This window comes from Haplochromis burtoni, unplaced genomic scaffold (genome assembly GCF_018398535.1).
Source record: "Haplochromis burtoni strain Fernald_Lab_line unplaced genomic scaffold, NCSU_Asbu1 Contig_102, whole genome shotgun sequence".
NCBI classification, from domain to species: Eukaryota; Metazoa; Chordata; class Actinopteri; order Cichliformes; family Cichlidae; genus Haplochromis; species Haplochromis burtoni.
This window is the reverse complement of record NW_024582463.1, coordinates 1,674,997-1,695,004: the sequence shown is the minus strand read 5'-3', so window position 1 is coordinate 1,695,004 and position 20,008 is coordinate 1,674,997. Positions and strand designations below refer to the sequence as shown.

Below are 20,008 nucleotides of genomic sequence, written 5' to 3'. Positions count from 1 at the left end.
AAATTCTGCATCAAGCCTTGAAATCATAGCTTTCCTACTTTTGTCAGCCCTGGATTGGTGACATGGTGGTTAGCGCCGTTGTTTCACAGTAAGCAGGTCCTGGGTTCAAATCCACAATTTGGCTAGTTTGCACTGGTTTGTCTCTGGGTATTCTGGTGTCCTCCCACAGTTAAAAGTCATGCAGTTATTAGAGTTAACTTATTGTGATTCTAAATTCACTGTGAATGCAACCAGGAAAAAGACAGGAGGATGTTAGTTGTTGTAGATCCATTCAACTTTTATGATAACCAGACTCTACACTTTGTTGAACATTATGTAATATGAAGACAACATGTAGTATTTAAGTAATGATATAATCGGTAGCCGAAGCAATCTAACACTCTGAGGTCCTAACATTACTGAAAAAAAATCTTAATTATCGGGGGGTTGTTTAAATAACAATGTTAATATGTAATAATCACTTTTTTTTGATAAACAGACATTGTTACCAGAGTTATGCTCTTATATGAAACGGAGTTTTGACGAGTTTTATCAAAATTCTGTTTATTAGGTATCCAATCAAATGGCACTTCTTTACATTTTAGAGGTGTTGGATCCACATACGCTCAGTGGATATTTTATTAGGTACACCTTGCTAGCACTGGGCTGGATCCTCTTTTGCCTTCAAAGCTGATCCAATAAGGTGCTTGAAACATTCCTGCGATTTTGCTCCATATTGACCTGACAGTATCGCACAGTTGCTGCAGATTTGTCAGCTGTGCATCCATAATGTGAATTTGTCGGTGACTAGTGACTTGTCATGTTCAAGAAACCAGTTGCGGATGATTTGATCTTCGTGATGCGGTGCGTTATCCTGCTGGAAGCAGCCATCAGAAGATGGTACATGGTGGTCATAAAGGGATGGGCATCTTCAGCAACAATGGCTGTGGTGTTTAAACAATGTTCAGTTTGTACTAAGGGCCCAAAAGTGTGCCAAGAACACATTCCTAACACCATTACACCACCAAAAGTCTGAACTATGATACAAGGCAGGCTGGACCCAGCCTTTCATGTCATTTTGTGCTAAATCTCATTGTTTGAGCAGAAATTGGGACTCATCAGACCAACACTGCTTTTCCTCTATTGTCCAATTTTAGTGTGAATTGTACCCTCATTATCCTGTTCTTAGCTAACAGGATTGACGTTAGGTGTGGTTTTCTGCTGCTATAATCGATCTGCTTCAAAGTTCGATGTGTTATGTGTTTAGAGATGCTCTTCTGCATGGCTTGGCTGCAGTGAGTGCCTATCTGTTGCCTTCCTACCTGCTTGAAGGAGTCTGGCCAGAGAACTGCTGCTCGCTGGATATTTTCAGTTTTTTGGACCGTTCTCTGTAAACTCTACAGTATGTTGACCAGCAGACCAGCTCTTTCTGAAATATTCAGATGATTTATCTAGCACCAACAACCATGCCACCTTCAAAGTCACTTAAAATCACCGTTCTTCCCCATCCTACAGCATACAGACATCTTGACGATGTCTATATGCCTAAACGCACTGAGGTGCTTCCACGTGACAGCTGATCAGACATTCGCATTAACAATTAATCGGGTGGAGAATAATAAAAACAAATCTGGTGAGAGTAGCCTGAAAATAAATAAAACGTTAAATATTTCCAGTGAATAGAGATAGATGTGCGATTCTGGAGGCAGATATCAGATATTTCAGGTCAAATATGGATCCTGTGCTGCATTTTTAACGGTGAGACAGCCACGAACTGGATATCGAGTCTCTCTTTTTCAGTTCTACGCTGCAGAGCTCTCTGTGCTGAAAGAGGCCTCGTTCTCATCCACCATTCTCCTTCGGTCCTTTCCACACTGCATCTGTTGATTCCCTCTCTCATCCTCCTCCCCTCTGCTTCTCTGTGTCTCCCTGCTGCCTCATCTTTCACCTCTCTCCTCCTCCTCATCCTTTCTCTTCTATCTTCATTTACTTTGCTCTTCACCCTTTCGAGTTTGCTCTCATCTGTCCTTGTCTTGATATTCTTGGTTTGTGCCTGTCTATATATCTATGTATGTATGCACAGAGCATTACTGAGCTTCACAGTTGTGCGCGTGAACGTTTATATATATATATATGTGTGGGTGGTAGTGGGAGGGGGGGCAGCTTGCTTTTTAGTATCCCCTCATATGCTGGTCTCTGTGCATATTTACAGACAAAAGAAAAGAAAATGTAGTCGAATAGTTTCTGTTCAGGTCCTGTTTATAATTCTGTGTTTCTGCCGTGGCTATGCATCCAAAAATAAAAGAAGACCTGCTTGTTACAGTGAGTATGGGGCCTCAGTAGGCTTCGTCGCGCCCCCTACTGACACATGAAATAAATAGTTTTTCTACTAACAGCCAAGAGACAGATTCCCTGAAGACAAAAGACTGTGGGCGGGGTTTAGAGACTGGGCCATCTGCGCTGGGGAGGTTACTGAGAGAGAGAGAACCCCCCATACACAGGGCCTTTATTTGCATTATGGAAAAGTGGGTGGGCTTGTGTCGGTGGCCATTTCATATCCCACCAAACCAAGAATTCCCAGAGTCAACAATCCAGAGTCTAATAATTAACCCTTTTGTTTTGGACTGGCCTTATTCTAGTCAGCGCCAACATGTGGAAAAGTACTGAGGCGGCGACCCTTCAGTCGGCTTCAAAACGTCTGATCAATGAGATTAAAATTTATTTGGAAAGGCAGTTCATGGTATTAAGAATTACTTCACCACCCTTTACTCACCAGTATGATACTGATAAACAGAGTATTTTGGGATTTGAGAGCGTATGCTCCAGATATAGAAGAGCCAATCATAGATGATATGTAACCATAGTTAACAGCTGAAGACCCTTACATTTAGCAAAAACCCAGTACACAATCAGTACCCCTAACTGTTCATATGTACAGGAAACACTGTAGTTAACCTGCAAAATGTGGAAGCTTGCTCAAAACCTTTTATTCTCGTCTCAAATGAACTTTTAACAATAATAAAGGAGTGTCATCACTGACATCGAATGCCTACTGCACCAGATTATTATTTTTCTGAGGAGAATGTTGCTACTGTGTCCCAAAGTGAAAACTCTCCACATGCTGAACTCATGAGGACAAGGTTTTACTTGAGAATTAAGAGGAATTTGTATATGTGTTTGTGATCCAAATAGATTGTTTCCTCTCAGCAGAGAAGTAACAGTCTGTGGAAATCATCACATGCACATTATGTCGTCTGCAGAGCCCCCAGGTGAAAGTCAGGAGTATTTAAAACAAGCAGCTTTTGCACATTTTTTGCTAAAAATGTTGATGTTCTCAATTCTGAAGCAGCTTTTCCCATTTTTTTTTCACTTTAAATGCAGCGTTGCCAGAATAGTTAATCATCTGTCAAGATTTATTTTTTAGTGTAACTAAAGAAAGTCACTTTCACCAAAATACCAAATTATTTCAGCGATGTGTAAACCAATGTGTTTAAACTGTGAGGAGATGAAGTGAGAATCATGCAGGATTTCCTGAGTGAATATTCTTCAGGTGCTGATTTCACTGGCATGTTTACTTTGTACATCTTGATGCATTCTCAATCATCCAGGTAAGTAAATCTCCTGGACGTAGCGTCCAGATGAACAGAAACGTTTCACCACTCACCCAAGTGACTTCTTCAGTCTCAGGTTTAGTTTGTACAAAGCACCCTTACACTGTGAGGGGAATACTTTTCCCTCAGTGGTCACACATTATAATCAACTACAGTTACAATGACAGGAAAAAAACAACAACTTTATTTGTAAAACACAGGGTTACAGAGTGCTTCACGTTGAAGATCAGTATACAGACATAATCAACCATACGTTCAGACATTCATGCCAACATACACACATACATGCACATAGTTGCAAACTATCGGCAAAAATAAAGGGGACAAGATTAATGTTAATCTAATCTACGAAAATGAGTTTTCAGCAGTCGTTTAAAACAAATAGGCGATAATAGGAGAACCAGCATGTCAGCTCGGAGCCCTTGTGCTTTACTTTCTAAGCCGTGACACATTCTTACCCCTGTTCCTTTTTTATTGGCAGACTATTTCTCCTGAGAAATATTTTCTCCTCCATCTTCACAAATTGTTATAACTCCACTTAAGTGATGTTCACAACCCTGTGAGGTTGGATTATTCTGAGAATTAGGCTTACCCTGAATGCGATGGCTCATATAACAACAGTATAACAACAGCACATTTTAGAGAAATGTTATCAGTTTTGCTCACAAAGAAACAGGAAATGACCAATATCTAAAAGAAGACTAGAATAGCTACCTCCTCATTATTCAGAACATACACCAGTTTCGGTGCACTGATCCACCATCGAACTGATCCAATATAAATAAATCAATACATTTAAAGTGTAAAATATATGATGGACAGGATCGTGCTCCTGGATACACAAATGTAAGCTGCACTCTAATTGTGTTGTTGGAGGATTCATCTGTCAGGATCTTAGATGTCAGCTGCACAATAATACCACCTTTAATTTCTGGGACATCAGTCTTTTAAGTCAAAAGTCATTTTAATGTGGAAAAAACAACACAAATATTGCATTTGCTTGAGAACAATACATCTACTTTGCCCACATGTAAACTGTAGACAGTATATTAAGTCACTTGTGTTAATGTCTTAAAACATTTCCAAACAATAACAATGAAAAATCCTCAGTTTGAATGAAACGCCGTGAAGCATTTCTTATGTTTTCGATAACTTTAAACGCAATTTGAGAACGAAGCCAAAGCAACAGCGAAAAACTGCAACAAGCAGGAACCTGCATATAAATATTTTACCAGGGCTACCGTCTGCCCATGGATGAGGAGCCAGTATGTGTGGCGGTGAGAGGCATCAGAATATAGGAAGATGCAGACGAGTGCCGCATACATAGCAGTCCCTCCCTGATATTTTTCAAGGGAGATAACTGAGAATGTGTGGTTACGTGGAGCGACAGGCTGTGACTCTGAGTACTGGGTATTTAACACCTAGTGGGGTTGTCACCTTGAAGTTGGTCCAGAGAGTCGTTGACCCACCCTCTGTCATCATGCGAGTCGTTACAGTTCACAGGAGCCAAAGAGTGATAATGTGTGACCCTTAACAAGTCACACGATGAGCAGCCGTGTGTTCTCAGACAAATATCTGTAGCTTGGTACAGCAGATATTTACTAACAAGTAGAAGACTTATTGAAATATAAGTCTTCTTATAGAAATATAAGTCTTCTTACAGAAATATAAGTCTTCTTACAGAAATATAAGTCTTCTTATAGAAATATAAGTCTTTTCTATAAGAAGACTTATAGAAATATAAGTCTTCTTATAGAAATATAAGTCTTTTCTATAAGAAGACTAGATTATTTATGAAATATAAGTCTTCTATAAGAAGACTTATAGAAATATAAGTCTTCTTATAGAAATATAAGTCTTTTCTATAAGAAGCAAGATTAGTCTCGAATGTATTAGAAATATAAGTCTTCTTATAGAAATATAAGTCTTCTTATAGAAATATAAGTCTTTTCTATAAGAAGACTTATAGAAATATAAGTCTTCTTATAGAAATATAAGTCTTTTCTATAAGAAGACTTATAGAAATATAAGTCTTCTTATAGAAATATAAGTCTTATTTTCTATAAGAAGACTTATAGAAATATAAGTCTTCTTATAGAAATATAAGTCTTTTCTATAAGAAGACTTATAGAAATATAAGTCTTCTTATAGAAATATAAGTCTTTTCTATAAGAAGACTTATAGAAATATAAGTCTTCTTATAGAAATATAAGTCTTTTCTATAAGAAGACTTATAGAAATATAAGTCTTCTTATAGAAATATAAGTCTTTTCTATAGAAGCATAAGACTTATAGAAATATAAGTCTTCTTATAGAAATATAAGTCTTTTCTATAAGAAGACTTATAGAAATATAAGTCTTCTTATAGAAATATAAGTCTTTTCTATAAGAAGACTTATAGAAATATAAGTCTTCTACTTTTGACCAGTCTGTTCACGCGGTGATAAAGAAACTTATGGAAAAAATATGGAAAACAAAAAACAAACATATACAGTGGAAATAAAATATGCAACCGTGTATTACAACAACAAAATAACTGTAATGTCTGTCACTCCATTCAGCGACTGACAGTCAGTCCTCATAAATCCCCTCCTGCAGTAAAAGCAATGAAGAATCTATAGTCTTGCTTCCTCTTTACCTGAGCAGCTCCTCCATGTTCATTCAGATTTTGAATACTAGATGGACTCTTCACCTTACTGGTTTAAATGTTTGCCTACCAAGTGAAAACTCTCTGGTTTGATCCTGGGAGGAAACACAAATCCCTTTGAGGGATCTATCAGGAAGGACATCTGCTGTAAAAACCCTGCCAAGCCAAATATGCAGAGCTACCTGCTGTGGTGACCTCTTGTGACGAAGGAGGAGGCAGCTGAAAGTAGCTTCTCATGTCACATGCTATTTCATTTAAACATACATATTATACAGGCAGTAACTGTTCAAATGATTGACAGTTGTGCCTAATTATTTGCCTGAATGTGCTGAAACATGTGCAGACACTAACAAAGAAGGAGAAATGCTCAGTAGTAAAAAGTATACCCTAACAAGGATAAATGATGAGGCAGTATAGGAAATATAAACTCTTATGTCAACCTTTACTGGCTTGGCTTCCATTTAGAGCAGACTGATCTAGTGTGAACAATCCAATTGTTGGATAAGGCATTAGAAAGAAGTCACTGTGGTAAAGAAACCACAAAAAAGCAGGAAAATCAAGGTCAGACCCCTGGCTGTTATTAGGAAAAACAGCAGGGCCGTCCCAAGGAGACAAAATGTTACCACAAGTTTAACCATCCTGCGATATTTACATGAGCTGGAAACTAATTTAAATCTTTACAGATTTATGCAAATCAAAGTTTTTCCTAAAACAACATGCAAAATCCTTAAAAGGTTTGTGTTACTTCTGCACAGCAGAATTCAACACCTGGCAACACGTGGGTAAAAAAAAAAGTCAGTGATTCTGAAATAATTAAATAAATAAAGTAAATCCCTGAATTTTGACAGTAGTGGCCCAGGTGGAGGTATCAAGCATCACAAGCAAATATCAAATTTAAATATATTCTCTCTGTTTGACCTTTGACCCGTACTGTGACCTTAAATTTGTCCTTCCCAGTAGCAGAAAATGTGTAATGCTGCAGAGTAAAGTTGCGTGATTTTTTAAAAATATATTAAGTGACGTGACTCCGAGAGCGTGCACCAATGACATGCAAATTAAACATTTGCATTTTCACTGTTGGTGCCCTACATTGTTAAGTGATGAACTAAGTTTGGTTGTGGAGCTCTACAGAGAGACATGCAGCCAAGAAGAAGAAACCAACATGTCACGTTACATGTCATAACATTATCCCACCTAAACACAACATGCTGGTCTGGCCTGGCAGGCTGGAGCCCAGATAAATTTACCGTTAACAGACCCTTTGTGTGAACCGAACTTGAACAACGCTGCTTTGTATTGTGGTGTAATTTTGTCTCTACGTGGAACTGCTTTTTTAAATTTATTTTAAAATGTTACAACGTATGTAAGTGTGAAATGTAAAAAAGTTTAACATCGTGGGAAACCGCCAACATTTCATCTCTGAAAAAAAACTGCTGACCAGTGTTATAGTTTAATGCAGATAGTTTGTTTTGATAAACAGTTAAAGGTTTTTAAATTACAACCTTTTTCACATTACTTGCAATGTTTTGCTGCGTGTATGAGCTGATTGGGGAAATGCATCTTGTTTTACAAATGCTGTAAAAAAAAAAATGAGAGCAATTGAGAAAAACTTTCATTTCTAGCTTCAGTAGAATGAAATAAGAGCTGTAGTATGAACTGGCTAATTTCCCAAACCTACACCTCCACCTATTGGTCACTGTGGCAAACTCCTTCTCCAGACATGCCAGATTTGCCCGGAGCAGCATGGGCTTTCAAGCTGTGGCAGTTATCTTTCACTCGCATGATTAACTATGAGCTGTAGATGCACAACTGAGAAAAGTGTAGTATTTGGTTTGTATTCTTATAAAATCTTAGCAAAATAGCAGAAAAGACACTGAAATTTTCTACTGGAAATTCCAACCAATAATTATGTAACTATACTTTGAAATCATTTTCTTTTATTCTTTTCCATGTAAATTATTAAATTATTTAACCACTATTACTATTAGTAATAATGATGATGTAAAGTATTGTGATGTAAGTGCTAGCGAAGTAGTGAATATATATTGTGAGAAAGAAATATTTTGAAAAACTTGCCCCACATTAGAAGCCTCCAGCTCCTGGTGGGAGACAAAGCTGATGGAGGTAAGGTCCTGTGGGACTTAAACCAGACTGACAACCAGACATATTGGTGTTTGAGAAGGAGAAGCAGACCGCAGTGGTGATAAATGTGGCAATCCCAGCGGACAGCAACATCAGGAAGAAGCAGCACAAGAAAATAGAGGCATACCAGGGGCTGAAGGAACAGCTGGAGCAGATGTGGAAAGTGAAGTCCAAAGTGGTCCAAGTGGTAACATTAGCATTAGATGCTGTAACACCCTAAACTGGAAGAGTGACTTCAGAAGGCAAATGTGCCATAATTTCAGTAAACCTTCGTTGCTTTGCATGAAAACACAGACAAAGCACAGGAAAATGAACAAGTTCACGCGTGAAATGCGGATGGTTTGTTTTCACGCTGAGATTTGTTCAGAACACAGTCGGTGCTTTATAAAAAAGAAATGTTCAGCTATAGGGTCTTATTTGAAAATACAATGCTTACATGCGTTTTCTGTCATATATGCAGCTGTTTGACACATGCGCGTTTGAGTGACGGTAACGTCATGTAGAGGTGCTCCACGGTGACCAATGGAGGCTTCACGATCACTTTTATTTTACAGGTTTGTATGATTTTGACTCAGATAACCAGAACTGGAAAAAAAAATGTATTTAATGAGTTACCAGATTACTGTAGCTGCCGCACATGTTACTCCCAGCCTGTTATTTATGAGCCTTTCACGTTTTGAGCATTATTCTGTCATAGAAGGAGTAGCCGTAAAGGTCAGAGGTCATCCTCCTGGTACTGAAAGTGCCGCGTGCTTCCTGACCTGTGCTGTCTGGCGCTCTGTCGTCACAAACAAGGAAACCATGTTCGCGCTAACGCAGCGGTGCGTTCAGGTACTGTCAGAAAAGTGACCAACAGCTCTTTCAGGAAAACAGCTTCGCACGTGGTAGCGTGGCCGAGCGGTCTAAGGCGCTGGATTAAGGCTCCAGTCTCTTCGGGGGCGTGGGTTCGAATCCCACCGCTGCCAGACATTTTTCAAGTACACATAGAAAGCTGCAGTCAATGCACACAGAATATACTTTAAACATGTGGTCTTTACGCAACGTTTGTGAGCAGAACAACAACAGAATTAGGTGTGACAGTTGAGTTGATAGTGAAATCTGTATAATTTCAATAATTCAAGGATACTTGGCTCCTTTTAAAATGATGTAGAATAGTAATGGAATTAAAACAGCTTTTAATGAATTTAAAGTTTTACTAAAATTCAAATTCAAATTGAATGTAAGGGGATTTGCATAATGACTACTTTTATTTGTTTTATTATTATTATCATTTCATTTCATCCCACACTGGCAGCTACAGTTACTCATCTCCATTAACTGGAATCACTGAACAGTGACTTTTTGCTGTTAGTCTCTTTTACAGAATTTAGTGGAATTATCTGAAAAATGATTAGGCTTGTTATGCGCTATAGATGGTTCAAGGAGGGTGTGCTTCAGTTTTGGTGAGTAAATTCCTGTAGTTTTTGTCAATTGGCAGTAATACACACATGGTATAAATGTGTGTCGCGCACTGGTTTCTTAATTCTTGATGTGAAACATTGACTGGATTGTATCCACTGTGGCCCTGTTGATTGCCAAAATCCACATGTGACAAGTACATGCAGGTTTGTGAAACCATGCACTCACTGGCTGTGACTTGTGATTGACAAGTTAGCAAATGATTGTGTAGCTTTATACAGATCTATTTTGAAAGATAGATTGACTAAAAGCCAAAATAGGCTTCATTTTTTATTCAGTATAGCTCCAAATGAGTAACTGAGATCATAAATCAAGCATCAACGAGTTTACAGAGGTCAAGACAGGAAACTGTTTTCGTTTAGACTTCAATAGGACCTCAAGTATTTTTCCAACACAGCTGTCGCCATCTAGTGGTCTTCAGATGGAATGCAGGCTCAAGACACTTTCACAGTAGCTGATTTGCTATAGTTTACGCTTTTCTCCAGTGCCACTTTTCATGTAGTAGATGTATGTGAGGATACTGCACATGATGTTTAGGTTCTATATTTATTGTTTGCCTTAAAAAAAGTCTTAATTTCCGTTTAATTTTGAATTTTCGTTCTCAATTCAGTGTAAATTCACTTACTTTCCAGGGTGGGTTTGCTCATTTCAGTTCACCTTTATATTGTTTGAACATGTTAAGTGTTTGGCTTAAAAAAAAAAGATTATAGACGGTCGAGGTTTAGGAAGTTCAGATTAAATATTACACAAACACAACACTTAAAGTCATGTATACATCCAAGTCTAGATAAACATGCAGCAGAGGCTCCTGATGACCATATCAATAAATATTACAGCTAAGAGTTAAAAAACAACAACAACTTATTATTGAATTGAATGATTATTGAAGCTTTGTAAACAAACAATGTAGTTTAAATTCGTTTTCCATTTTATATTTTTATTTAAGTTAACATTTTTAGGTTTTAGTTTTGTTTTAAACCACTATAGTAAATAGGGTAGGGAGAGGAAAAGTATGGGTTAGGGTAACCCTAACCCAAAATAGTCTTCTTAAGACTATTTAAATCTATTTGGGGGCTAAGGGTGTCAGAAGTCCGAGGTGAGGTGGAACACGTGAACGCAGCATAGCTGGACGCGGCGGAGAGGAGAACAGAAAAGGGCAACGAAGCAGCCCGGATAATTCAGCCTCGCAGTCTTGGCGCCAATCCGACTTCAGAGGGAAATTAAACGGCTCGGTTTTCACTCACGTTGGAATCAAATTCGCAGCCGGTTGCTGCTTCTTTCAAAGCCTTCGGTCGTCTGCTGTAGCCAGCCAGCTAGCTTTGTTAGCACACTATCCATCATTGTCATATTCATCTGGCCCCCTTATTTCTGCCTGTAGTCACGATACTAATAACTCAGCAAAGCACCGGGACAATAGAGGTGTGTTTCTCCAGGGGGATCGAGCAGATACGGCAGCAAAATGGGGGTGAGTTGCATGTGTTTTTCCCCAAAAATATATATATGAAGCGAGGTGGCACAAAGAAAGGTTTTTAGCTCGTCAGTGGTTGATTAAGCAGAGGAGATATGAAAGAAAGAAAGAAGGATGGCAGGAGAGAGGGAAAGCGAGAAAGACCATGGTGGATGGATGTGGCTGAAGGTGCTGGTTTGGCTGTTAGCCGTCTAGCTGCCTAAACATAAACCCAGTAACATAGCATTGTAGCGTTAGCTCGAGCACACACATGGCTTTTTATGACGTTTTCAGCTGGGTTACTGCATCGTCCTTGGCGTTGCGCACACTTAACATGTCATGTGTGTTGTGACATTGTTAGCCCGCTAGCCTTGTTAGCTGTCGGGGAATGCCATTACAGCAAATGGCGAGTACGTTGCTAACCATTAATGCTAGTCACTTGTGTGTGTGTGTGCGTGCGCGCGCGCGCGCGTATGTATGTGTGTGTGTGTGTATATTTTCCAAACAGGCCAGGATGGGGGGTCTCTTTCCCACCTGGCCTTGGTTAATTCACACATGTTGGAAGTTGATAATATGAGCTACCTGTCTACACCAGCCAGGCCTGCACACACTCTGAAGCTGTAAAGCTGAGTTTATTAACTTTAGCTAGACTTGACTTTGTCCTTCTCTTTGGCTCCAGATAAACCAATCCACGTGTCCCCCCTTCCCCAGCTCAGTGTGCAGCCTCCCTGTGCTTGGTACAGAGTTAATGCTTGGAGCTAAAGTTGGCATTCCTTTTCATAATTGCTCAGCCCTGGAATGAAGGAATTCAGTTAATGCCTAGTTGTTTCTCCAGTGAAGCACCAATTCTGCACCCTAAACGCACCACGACCAACTCTAATAACTCATGGAGTCTTCCAACCAGGGCAATACACTAATACTACTTGTGATTGTTTGACTCAACCAGACAAATAAGTATCTAAATGGCATGGAGCCACAAAAAAATCACCACATCAGGTCCAGAGGATGGGTATAGGAACTGTTAAAGTGTCTAATCTCTCTGTTGCACAGCATAAACGCTATCAGGGTCATTTGTGTGAGTTATGGCTGCACCATCAATGCAGATGCTTTGGACATCAAACCAGGAGCAGGCTTAATGAGAGTAACGGTATCAGAGAAATTTCCCACGGGGAGCAGCACAGGCTATAGAAATACTATACCGCTGTAATGGCTTTAGAATGAAAGCATTTCAGAGAGACAATAATCACGTTATTAAGAGTAATAAGCTCTGCTTTTTCATTGTTTTCCAGGCCTTGATGTATTTTTGGAGCTTCGATCTTCCCGGATGTGCTCATGCGTAGTGTCTGAGGGTCGATCTGTTCTCTGATTGATTTGCCACGTGGCTTTGGGGTTGTAATTAAAACGTGTACAGCAGCACACGTCATTATTAAACAGAAATTCAAAGATCTGCTAATACTCAGATGAGTGGGAAAGACTGCACTCTACGTTTGATCGATTTTGTGTGTGTGTGTGTGTTGGCGAAAAAGTACAGTGGTATCCTCTGGCTACTACCTGCTTCTGTGTTTGTGGGCTCTGCTGCCACCAGGTTTCATCGTGATTTCTTGTGACCTGACAGGCTGTAGCTGCTGTGCCAGAATGCTGCATTACCTTGTCATTTCGTCAGCACAGGTTACACTCTTTGACAAGAGAAGATCGCTTCACCAGTAAAGAAGTGGTGAAAAATGGCTGGCACTGATCATGCGAAGCAGAGAAGGGAATAAATTAAGTGGTAAAAAAAAAAGGCAAAGGGTTATAGCACCTCTTTGTCTGTAGTGATCTCTGGATTTTGCATTTTTTGTGTGTCTGTGTCAGGGTGAAAAATGTCATTCTGATCCATCTGTAATTCACCAAATGTCCCCTGCTTTTTTTTCCTCTCCGTTCATTTTGTGTCTTCAGAGGAAGTCCAACAGAGCAAAGGAGAAGAAAGCGAGACGTCTGGAGGAGAGGGCAGCTATGGACGCCGTATGCGCCAAAGTAGACGCAGCCAATAAGGTACCTCAGTTGTGGATATGAGTGAAAAGGAGAAATCTTCTGCTGTGGCTTTGCACTGAAGTTAAAAATGCGCGGTTTGATTTTTGTCTCTCTCGCACGCTGTTCCATTGTAAGCTTAAGGCACGAAAAAAAAGAAGCTCGGGGATGCCCTCCTCACCCCGATTACAGCCTTAATTGATATGGGCATGACAGGAAAAGGCAAATACCGCACCATGTGTGCCTTTATGCATAATTAATCTGCATCATTAAATCCCCCACCCGTCTATTTGAATGCACGGCTCCTGCAGCTTGGAGGTTGGCTAGAGCGTTGGCAAACTGGAGGAAAACAGCTCGCACAACATGATCTGAGCTGCAGCAGCTTCCTCATTGGGATCATGATGGGTTTGGCTGGGTCGATTACTTTTGTGTCACTTTGTTTCAAAATGAGTTGCCCCCACTGTGGTGGATGTGATAACAGCAAAGGAATGCAAGAAAATCTCCTAAAGTGGACCATACTTTCACATGAATAAATGAGCAATTTAACTTGATTTTGAGGGTCCGTCTTTGGCCTTCATACTTAAATTCTCTGAGCCTGAGTGTCTGTGGTTTCGGCCCAGTGTGCCATAATCTGTCCAAGGATGAGAGTAGTCTTGATCTTCATAGTAACAAGGTGAAGCTGACCTTTTGTGTCATCGTGACTGACTAATGGACGTGTAGCCTGTCCTGCCCTTATTTGGCTTTTCAGGTCATTGAGTGTAAAGGCTGCTTAAAGGACATGACTGAATGGAGAAGAGTGCTGATAGTTTAGCGTTTTCTCATTCTGCCCTCTCTTCTCACAGCTCGAGGACCCCCTGGCCGCCTTCCCAGCCTTCAAAAAATACGACAGAAATGGGTACGCACTGCTTTGTACACCCGCAGAGGATTTATTCAGTATCCCGTTCCATGAAATTCATTCTTGTTTTGTGTTTTCCGCATGGAGGGAACAGCCGCTTTTCCCAGAGACACAGACTCATAAACTCACACGTTGACTTGTCCTCCCATTCCAGGCTGAACCTGCAGATAGAGTGCAAGAGAGTGACCGCGCTTAACCCGCTGTCTGTGGAGTGGGCTTTCGAACTCACAAGAGCCAACATGCAGACGCTGTAAGAAGTCTGTTCTCGCCTCCTCTCAGAGTTCGAAGTAGTTCAGGAACAGAGTGACCTATCTTTTTCAGAGCAGAGTGCAGATAGGCCAGAAATTCTTTTTGTGACATGAGATAAGGGCAGATGGCAAGATGTGGATCTGAGGCCATGAATTAAACGCAGAGTATAAAAAGAAGGTAGAGATTGAGTTACTGTATTTAATATTGTCTCATATTCAGTTTTAAACGGTATTTGTCCAGTTTAGAAAAATCTGAGAGCAAAGAATTCCAATTATTGTGCCATGCTCGAGTTCGTCTGCTGTCTTTCTGTTGCAGGTACGAGCAGAGTGAGTGGGGATGGAAGGAGAGGGAAAAGAGGGAGGAGATGAATGACGAGAGGGCTTGGTACCTGCTGGCTCGCGACGCCGACTCCTCCCCCGTGGCCTTCTCCCACTTCCGGTTCGACATAGAGTGCGGGGAGGAGGTTTTATATTGGTGAGGTACCCAGCCGTGTGTTTGTGGATTTCAGAAAAGATTTCAAATCTCGTTTCTGTTATTCTAAGTTTTATTTTTTTTAAATTTGCGCCTCTTTCTTCGCTCTGCAGCTATGAGGTGCAGTTAGAGAGCAGAGTGCGGAGGAAAGGGCTCGGCAAGTTTCTCATCCAGATACTCCAGCTCATCGCTAACAGGTAAAGAACTTCGGTTGTGTGACTATGGGAGGGAAGATTGTGGTGACTGTGAAGTTGGTTACAGGTGACCTACACTGAATGCAAACACAACTGGAGGATGTAACATCGCATTCACAGCACATTTATCATAACAAACAAATGCTAAAACATGGGCTACATCCATCCTTTATATACAGTCTATGATCACGTCTTCAGGTCACTTTACACTAAAGACAAGTGTTTCTTTTTTTGTCCTCTGTCCAGTACACAGATGAAGAAGGTGATGTTGACAGTTTTTAAACAGAACAAAGGGGCCTACCAGTTCTTCAGAGAAGCTTTACAGTGAGTATGCCGGCTCTTTAACGCTTAGGAAATATGGAGGGTTTAACTGTAATGAGACAAATGTTCAGCCTTTGAACGTGTAGTCTGGAGTATAATATAAGGTTACAATATAATATATGGACACTATATTATATTATTATGGAATATGATATAAGGTTAGTTGTCTGTGAAGCTTCTCAGTCGTCCAGGTCATCGTAGTCTGTAATGACCCCAAGAGGGTCATGGACCCCCTATTGATCCTCTACCTACTCACACGAGCCAAGGTGTGAAAACAGGTTTCGGGTGAAGCCATCACATGATAGGGTGGGGCTAGGTTTCACAATGGGTTCACCCGAAACCTTGGCTGATTGTGACCCACACCCTGACCCTCCCATAGGGTTTATAATCTGGGACTGTCCACCAATTGCTCTGAAGAAGCTTCTTGGAGGAGAGGTGAAACGTCTTCAAGAAACCTAATGAAGTCCAGACGCTTTTCTTTCCAAGCCTCTTAGAATATGCCGTGGTTCACAGCTCAGTATTAATGGCTCCACAGGTGTTGTGGGTTAGTCTCTTTCTCATGAAGTTGCTGTCTTAGATCAGAAAGGAACGGGCAAAGCTGGCAGTTCCCAAAAATGTATTTCTGGACATAATCCAGGAAGTTTAACTCTGAAAATTTAATACAAATGAAAGATGAAATCATAGAGAAATGTGGAACTTCTCTGGCCTTTATTCAATGTCGTAACACTGGAACAGAAGCAAAGATTGCAACCGGATTTCCCTTTTAGTCCCACACTGAACTGGTGACTTTCATTTTTAGTGTTCCTTATGTCATGATACCACAGTCAGTTTTGTTATGATCACTGCGCTGCAAACACGAGGACTGTTGAGGGTTATTATTGGGATAATGGAGACATCACGGCGCTGCCTTATTGAATTATCTTTTACTTTCTCTTTCGTGTGGGACAGGCGGGTCTTACAGTTATGGCGTCTTAATGTGATCGCCATCATTAGTGCATTAACACTCCAGGAAGTTCCCACTTATAAAGGTCACATACAGGCAGGAAACGGTCCTTCTTCGTCTGAAACCCGACTTCCTTCGGTCTCCCATTAACGAAGCTCGCCGTCTCCCCTCACCTCCAGGTTTGAGATCGATGAGACCTCACCGAGCATGTCCGGTTGCTGCGGCGACGACTGTTCTTACGAGATCCTGAGCAGGCGGACCAAGCACGGCGAGGCCTCGGCGGGACACACCCACGGGGGCGGACACTGCGGGGGCTGCTGCCACTGATCAGCTTCGGTTACGCCACGCGATTGGTTAAAAGCCAGCAACTTTAACCGGCTGCGTGCGAAAGCTTCAGCTGCCTGCTAGTCCACGAGTGGTTTTGAATTATGGAGGCCGACAGGTGGGAAAACCCACCTGCGCATTAAAAGCCGGCATCTCGATGCAGCGTGAGCTTTCGCACGCAGCCTTTTCTATGTTTTTGTTTTTGTTTGTTTGATTTGTTTTCCAGCCCCTCGGCTCATTGTCCAAATCATCTCTTCCCATTCTCATAACGCTGTTATTACCAGAACTGGTTTCCAGTCAAGAAAAAGCTGACGGTCTCCATCACGGAGACCGATCCTATCCCATGCAGCTCTCATCATCTCTGTGTTGCTATACTGTATTGGATCTGCTTCTTAAACTGTGGTTCGAGACCTAAAGTTGACTCTTGGCCTCGAGCTGTATTGAAGAAACTCCCCACTTGTGGTCTCTCAAGTGTAAAACGGGATTAGTTGAGTCTTGAAATCACAACTAAAACCATCCAAAATAAGCAGATAAAAATAACTCAGAGTTAGTCAGTTTCTACAATCCAGCTCGGGGTTTTTCTGGGGCCTTTGCACTGAGACGATTTGCTTGTTTCACTGCACCGGGGTCCTCGGATCAGGCTTCATGTGAGAGCCCGAGTTTAGGTCCTGGTTAAACCAGCACGAGAAGCGCCGTTGCACTGTAATATTATCTGTTCTGACTCTAGTTGTAAGTTATTCTGTAACAGAAGACACTGCAGCTAGCAGCAGCTGGCACGTGATACTGCTGTTACATGATTACAATACACCATCGGCACCACCCGCCTCCTCGATTCAGGTAAATGTATCGATGTCTCCCTCGCTTTTAATGCTTACAGCTTATCAAATGAGATTTCCAAGATTGCCTTTTTCTTTCGAGTCTCTCAGTAAAATATGTTAAAAAAATTTTTTTTCTCAACATCATCAGTTGCTGTAAATCTGCATCCGACTAAGTAAATATTCCCAGTGTGTCCCCACCTGTGTCATATCGCCTCATCAGAGATGCATGCTGTAACTGGATGCTTTTTCAGCTTCACAGAAGACATCTTTAGTTGTGAAAATTCATCATTTGACCTTTCAGCCTCCTTTTTTTTGAGTTTTTCCTGCTTCTTGACCTGCACCCACGGCTGCCACACAGTTCTCATTTTTACTGAGCTTTCGGATTTTTGTAGTACACCCGTTTCCCTCTTTGCTTTTAGTTTCTGACGACAAATCTGACGCTACTAGGCCTGTTTAAAAACAACTAAGTCCATCCTCCATTGCACTTCTTGCATATCTTGTGGATTTAAGGTGGAATAGCATCAACAGAGGTCACCGTTTGATCGTATAGCTGCTTGAAAATGACACGTGAATGGATGCAGATGAGGGTAACGGCAGCGCACTTGAGGGAGCTTTTTTTTTTTTTTTGCTTTTTAAATTGTTTGAGTTCTTCCACAGTCTTAACTTATTTTCCTGGCCCCCTCCTGTAAAATTAGGTATTTTTGGGGGGTGGGGGCGGGTGGAGTAAATCTAGTCTTAAATTAGGATTACGGACTAGTGGCTTCTAAAATTTAGGTCCACTGTGAGAAGCAGCATCTAAAATTCTCATGTTGGTCTAGGATAATCTTAATTCCCCACCTGTTCACAAAGCCTTTGATGTGTTTTTGGATTAAATTGCTGTTTTTAAAAAAATTTTGATTTAGAATTGAGATTGACTGCATTGAATGGGGTTCTGTTGTGCACATTTCCAGCTCCATGTGTCCTTTTTTCCTCTGGCTTTGCATGATTCAGTTAAAAATAATCCTTATTTATCCTATCCTGGCCTCTGGTGCAGTTTATTTTATCCACCGTCTCAAATGAGCTGTTACAGCTCCTGTCCCTTTAAGACAGCTGTCCTCTCATTGGCTATCCCTGACAAACTGATGGTTTCAATTGTCATCTATATTAAGGCTCGCCTTGACATCGCACAAAGCCAGGAGTAGATAAACATGTCTGAAACAGTGCTTCTGTGTTAAACTCTGAGTTTTTTGGTTCACAGAGAGGACGTGTACATATGCTGGATCCACTACTGTAACAGCACACCAATGACAGACAATAATGGAAATAATAATGAAAAGCCTGCTACAAGTACGTGGAGTTAGAGGCTGTTATGTGAAGTAGACACTTGGTGTAAATGCTTGGTACTAAAATAATCTGGTACCAAAAAAAAAAAGGGTTTGAGGAGAAAAATCTTACGGGATCCTGGGATGAAAGCTTTGGTTGTTTCCTGCTAAACGTACATTCTGCACCTGGAAACATGGTGGTTTTTCTTGCTTGGTTGAACTCTGAGGAACAGAAACAACTAAACATGCTTGTTTGCGGGGACTAGACTATCTGATTGAATAGTACAGTAAAAAAAATTTGTACTTCATATGTTACAATTTCAAAAAAAGAGGATGTTGTACATAGAGGTAGGAGATCGATGGACTGACAGTCTCTCTCAGGTTAATCAAACATAATCAAACCTCATCTGTTGTACTTAACAGCCACGCTGTCAGTCAGTCAGCCGCTGGCTGGATTGGATTGACCCACAGCTCAGTCTTGTTACCATCCTGTTTAAAGAAACAACCGGAAAGTAGTCCTGGTATTCAGGAGGAGATTTTTGTTTAGTTTTATTCTATTCTTTGAAAATGTGAAGTTGCATGAAAGTAAATGTAACCAAGTTTGAACAGAGACTGGATCTGCACTCGGTGGTCATATTCAATCCAGGCATGTGGGCAGTTAAAACAAATAATCATAAAGAATTTAAAAAGGCTCACTGGGAATAAAAATTAAAATAAAATAAAAAAAAATCTTATGTGAAAATGTAATTTTTGGAAATGAGCCTGAATTTAATTTACTTTGAAGTCAGTGAGGACTTAATTTTTTTTTTTTTTTTTTTTAATGGTTCCAGATACAAAAAATTCCAGATACTGCTTTTGGTCTTTTCTCAACATGTATATAAATATATATAAATATATAAGCTGTTGTGGATCCATCTTCATTTCTTGGCCTTTTACAGAAGAAACACTTTTTTAAACATGATGTTAATAAAAGGCAAAAAAAAAACAAAACCTCGGTGTTTGAGAGTGAGTGTTCCAGTCCTGTCCGTAAATGACAATGAAAGGGAAAACTAAGTCATTCTGCCTTGTCAGTGTTTTATGTTACAAATAATGTTACGAATAAAGGAAAGTTGTTTGACTTTTCAAGAAATGCCTCCTTTTTTCTTTTTTTTTTTTTTTTTAAACATAAGTGAATTTCCATCAGGAAAAGAGGATATGTATG

At 40.4% G+C, this 20,008-nt stretch overlaps 1 protein-coding gene and 1 non-coding gene across 2 annotated transcripts; both read left to right on the top strand.

The window, feature by feature from the left end:
* Nucleotides 1-9,262: 9,262 nt before the first annotated feature.
* On the top strand, nucleotides 9,263-9,344 carry trnal-aag. Its single transcript has one exon. It is a non-coding gene; the product is annotated as a tRNA-Leu (tRNA).
* A 1,584-nt stretch (nucleotides 9,345-10,928) lies between these two features.
* naa40 (N-alpha-acetyltransferase 40, NatD catalytic subunit) lies at nucleotides 10,929-19,932 on the top strand. Its single transcript, XM_005927753.3, has 8 exons — nucleotides 10,929-11,302; nucleotides 13,220-13,315; nucleotides 14,134-14,186; nucleotides 14,341-14,436; nucleotides 14,751-14,909; nucleotides 15,020-15,103; nucleotides 15,347-15,424; nucleotides 16,544-19,932. Exons 1-8 carry the CDS (start codon nucleotides 11,297-11,299, stop codon nucleotides 16,689-16,691), a joined length of 720 nt encoding a protein of 239 aa, XP_005927815.1. The 5' UTR covers nucleotides 10,929-11,296; the 3' UTR covers nucleotides 16,692-19,932.
* Nucleotides 19,933-20,008: the final 76 nt, after the last annotated feature.